Source organism: Penaeus monodon, chromosome 2 (genome assembly GCF_015228065.2).
Source record: "Penaeus monodon isolate SGIC_2016 chromosome 2, NSTDA_Pmon_1, whole genome shotgun sequence".
NCBI lineage: Eukaryota > Metazoa > Arthropoda > Malacostraca > Decapoda > Penaeidae > Penaeus > Penaeus monodon.
The window spans coordinates 46,872,413-46,877,412 of record NC_051387.1 but is presented as its reverse complement, the minus strand read 5'-3'; the positions used below and the strand labels follow the sequence as shown (position 1 = coordinate 46,877,412).

Below are 5,000 nucleotides of genomic sequence, written 5' to 3'. Positions count from 1 at the left end.
ATTTTTCCCTCTCTTTCATTCCGTAATAAACGCATTCTACTCCGGATGAGGTCTGCCACGCCAATCACGAATCGAAGTTTCTCCTTCCTCTGTATCGGATTCGCTACTCTCTCTCTCTCTGCGAAAGGCGTAATTCGCTCTTAAATCAAACCGGATAATTACTGATTCTCAATAACTTTGCTAGAAATCCTCCTTTACTCTTTTTCCTCAAAGCCTTGTCATCAAAGCCTTAACGACGGAATAGCACTGACACAAAACATTCAAAAGTTTCCGTGTATTTTAAAACCGATTCGAATGCCGAATGTCGTTTCCTACATCTACGATTTTCTCCTCGATGCCGGATACAGTTCCTCTACAACTACGGAATTTTCTCCTCAGGCCTCGTGAACAAAAGCGTCAAGGCTCTGCAGCAACAAGTCCGTGCTCGCGCGCGCGCTCTCCCTCCGATAAGAGCCAGCCATCAGCCGAAGCGAAGACGTCGTTGGCGAACGTAAACAAATCAGTTCCGAACATTGAGAAGCAGTTTGTCTCGCGGCTTCGGAGGCAGCGGAGGCAGTGTCGGACGGTTAAAAAGACCCAACGAAGCTCAAACAGGTCGTTTTGTGGGTGTAATGAGGCGGTCCCACCCTCCGCCGCCGTCTGTCCCGCCACCACTTGCCTGATTAAAACGGACAACACGCTGTAACGCTGCTGCTGTTGCTGCTGCTGTTCTTGCTGCTTTTGGGATTGTGTTGTTGTAGTACTGAAAGGATTTGCAGTCTCTGTGCGCTACGAAAAATAAAAATGGCGGTGCGATGTAATATGTTCCCTTATACTTTTTAATACACATGCGAAGTACGAGACGATGCTACGATAATGTATTATGTTCTAAGGCGAATTGAAAAAAAAAAAAAAAAAAAAATACTCAGAGAACGAGACGTATAAACTATATGTATTTCTTGAGATGCAATACCCTGTAATGCCATTGGCACTATAATTTCTTTCTCAACTACGATAAGCAATATAGACAAAGAAACTGAAGCGATTGGAGTGGATAGCCTTGAGCCTCGAAAAGCAGTTAGCGACGACAGCGGACGATACATGAATACAATGAAAGACCGAAAAGCAAAATGGCAACCGCAACATTGCGCAGCGGAAGCCAAATTGAAAACACGAAAAGGGGGTACTTACCTGTCGATGATGACGGGGTCTGAGGGCGTCTCGTTGCGGTTTCCACAGCTCTTCTTGTCACAACACCGGCTGGAGGAGAGAGAAAGAGAGAAAGGTAAGACCACAAGGTTATTCTTCGTTCATTAACACAGTATAATACGATGTAAGATTTGCCTCCGTGTATGTGTAATCCAATTAAGATTAACTCGGAACAACGAGACATGATTAAATCCATGCGTTCATCCTCTCCTTGACCAAACCCACGAGACCGAACGCGAGAGCAGACATGGCGAAGACCGCAAGGCTTTGACAGGATTTATTAGCTCCTCCATATTAGCACAAGACCGCGTGAACACCTGGACGTTAATTTCTCCAGCGTTAGAATATCACGGTCTCCCATTTGGCTCTGTCTGTCCGCCTGCCTGTCCGTCCGTCCGTCCGTCTTTGACACGCCTACGTTATAAATCTGCAAATCGTATTACGCTGGACTGCGATACGTCAATGAGAACTTGCAGGCACACATATACGCCCCGTCGTAATATGAAGGAGGTCCACATGTAGCCAAAATGAACAAAGGGCATTAGGGGGCCCGGCGTAATCCAATTCTGGTAAGGGCTCTTGAACCGTTTCAAAGGACGTGCGCATATGACCCTAAGCCGAATTAACCCTTTATTGGGATCCGAATCGCGAGGATAAGATTCCGTATTGCATTTCGCTCCCATTCAGCAAGATTCAGTGCTAGTTTCGATCCTTGTGATGTGGTAATATCAATGTTTTAGTTCCCATGGGGTAGGGCGAGCGAGGGAAGAAAGAAAAACATGCAAGGATACCTCTTTCCTCCTCCTCCTCCCTCTCCCCTCCCTTTACTCCTTCCTCCCTCTTCCCCCTCCCTTCCTTTCTTCCTGCCTTCCTTCCACCTTCTCCGTATCTTCCCTCTTCTCACCCTTCCCTCCATCCCCTCCCTCCTCCCGACCTTCCCTCCACCCCCTCCCTCCTCCCGACCTTCCCTCCGCCCCTCCGTGCTGCTGTAATCCAAGAGGACCGTGCACAAGATCGCCGCCGTTGGCACGACCTCCCGAATAAGGCACCGCCCCCTTCGCCTCCTGTCGGGCGATGAGCTACCGCGCCGACAGCCACGAGGGCCCTTCAAGCGGTTGGAGAAGGGACCTCGCCCTGGCAGACAGAGTGCCCTTCATCCCGTGGCCGCAGGAGGGGGTAGGAGCCAACGGTGGGTGTAGGATGGATAGTGGAGGACGGGGAGGGAGGCGGTAGGAGGATGAGGGATGGAGGATAGATTGTTGAAGACGAGGGAAGAGAGAGGGGGGGGAAGGGGAGGCGGGAGGGGCGTCGGTACGGACTCGCTCTGGGGGCGCTGCCCTTCAACGCCATCTTTTTTTCGTGCGCGGGATTTGTTTGTGATTTATGGGCGGACAAAAAGTGAATGCGATTGGTAACGGAGAACAGCAGGATGTTGTTGCGCTGTGGGAAGGGGGGAGGGGGGAGGGGGAGGTCCTGAGGGTGGGGGGAGAGTAGTAAAAAACGGGTGATGGGGAGACCTGTCGTCGCGGGATATAAAACACTAAAATAATGGGGAGGATATCGGGATGGGAAGATGGAATGGAATGGCACGGAGAGAGAGAGAGAGAGAGAGAGAGAGAGAGAGAGAGAGAGAGAGAGAGAGAGAGAGAGAGAGAGAGAGAGAGAGAGAGAGAGAGAGAGGGGTAGACAGATAGATAGATAGATAGATATTGAGAGAGAGAGAATAGAAGAAAGATAAACAAATAACCAAACAGACAAATATATAGACAATAAATAAACAAACAGAAAAATAAACAGACCGAATCAGACAGAAAGAGAAAGAGAGAGAAAGAGAATGAGTGAATGCCAGGAAAATAGAAAGAAGTGCGACCATTCGAAATTATTGCAATGGGAAAAGCGAAGTAGGAACCTTTAATATTATAAAGGACGAGACAACCCTACCAATGTGTATGGAAGGGGAAAGTGTGCTATGGTAGTGAGAGGCATAGAATGAGGGCGAAGGGTAAGCAGCGATGAAAGCAGGAAGAGAGAAAAGGGGAGAAACGGCACAGAAAAGCGTTAAAAGGAAAATAACGCTAATAATCACTGGGTTAAGATGAATGAGAAATGGGGAGGTGTTAATGCTACAGGGAAGAGTAGGGGGGGTAGGGGAGAGGGCAGAGGCAGGGGCAGGGGCAGGGAAGGAGGGAGGGAGGGAGGGAGGGAGGGAGGGAGGCTAGGGCACCGAGGGAACATGTAGGTACAGAGGAAACACTGAACAACATACATGATATAAATCTCAACTGTTGAACAGAATGGAACACCCAATATCCCACATAAAGGCAACATGACCCACGCCGCAGGCAAGGAGAAAAGTGAAGGTAGGAAGGAGAGGGGGAAGGAGAGAGAAAAATAGGGATACATATATATATATATATATATATATATATATATATATATATATATATATAGAGAGAGAGAGAGAGAGAGAGAGAGAGAGAGAGAGAGAAAGAGAGAGAGCGGTGGCGTGTGCAAGTGCAATAAATTCGCGCACATCAAAGTCTACCAAATAAAGGTCGATGAGTATGTAGTGCCATGCGGTCGTAAACAAGGCTGCAGAACTCGACGACCGCATGGCACTCACGCATGACTTCATGACGTCTGAATTTCTTTCTATTGTTGCTCATTCAAACTTTATTTTGCCTCTTTTTTCCAGACACTGTTGATCCACCATGTTCTTTATAGTTCTTGCTGTGTGTGTGTGTGTGTGTGTGTGTGTGTGTGTGTGTGTGTGTGTGTGTGTGTGTGTGTGTGTGTGTGTGTGTGTGTGTGTGTGTGTGTGTGTGTGTGTGTGTGTGTGTGTGTGTGTCGGGCTATAAATGTACGAATTAAATAAAAACTAAAGAAGGAGACGGAGAAGAAGAAGAAAAAAAAAAACGAAACGAAGGCAAAATCAGCATAATACACAATAGCATCAGTTCACATAGAACCCCATAAATTCACATAGAACCCAATCGCCTTTCACAGAATCCAATCGCCTTTGCAGCCATTCCAATCCTACCTATGAAATCTCTTTACGCCCCCTACATCTGCTATTCCGCCATGGCTGCGGCACCTGTGATGTCGGGCAGGTATGAGGATGATGATGATGCAGGCACAACACAAATAACTAATTCTGCCCATGTTTAATCCTCTATGATGATAATAATTACGTTATTGGCGTCGTAAGGACCAATTTGTGACTTACGAGAGGATCGCGTGAGGACCTTAAAAGAACCGCTACAGTGACGCTTAGGCCAAAATTATTCGGGCCGGACTCGGGATAATCGCCTTTATAATGGGATGCAATAAAGCCGGTTTTATAACCTCGTTTGATCGGAAAATGGATCTTCCAGCCAGGAGAGCTATTGCCCGGTAGGAAGCAGGAAGAGGAGGAGGAGGAGTGGGGTGAGGGGGAGGGGGAGGGGGAAGGAGGTGGGGAAAAGAGTAGGAGAAAGAGGGAGAAAGAGAAAGACAGGAGGAGAGAGGGGGAAAGTGAGAGAAAGATAGGGAAAGAAGAAGACGAAGAGGGGAATGATTGATGAGGCGAGAAAAGAATAGAAAATAAGGAAAGAATAAACAGCAGGCAGGTAGGTAGAGGGAGAGAGAAACCAAGGCTAAAACCCAAGAAGAAGAAGAAAAAAAAAGAAGAAAAAAAAGAAGAAAAAAAGGAAAAGGATGAGGAGAGGAGGAAGAGTATTTAGGAAAAGATTAATCAGTATTTTGAGAGTATTATACGAGGGGTCATGAGGATAAATTGCGCCTTGATAAATGGCTTCCGAGGGTCATGCACT

General features: G+C 47.3%; 1 protein-coding gene across 8 annotated transcripts in view; it reads right to left on the bottom strand.

The window, feature by feature from the left end:
• LOC119583116 (transcription factor collier-like) overlaps positions 1-5,000 on the bottom strand; it is a 158,079-nt gene that overhangs the window by 87,106 nt on the left and 65,973 nt on the right. For all 8 annotated transcript variants that reach the window (XR_005229696.1, XM_037931625.1, XM_037931646.1 and 5 more), the window contains exon 6: positions 1,171-1,239. Coding sequence is in view for 7 of the 8 variants with exons in the window: in XM_037931625.1 (XP_037787553.1) it covers positions 1,171-1,239 (69 nt within the window). In the remaining variant the exon portion in view is untranslated. The remainder of the gene's footprint in view (positions 1-1,170; positions 1,240-5,000) is intronic.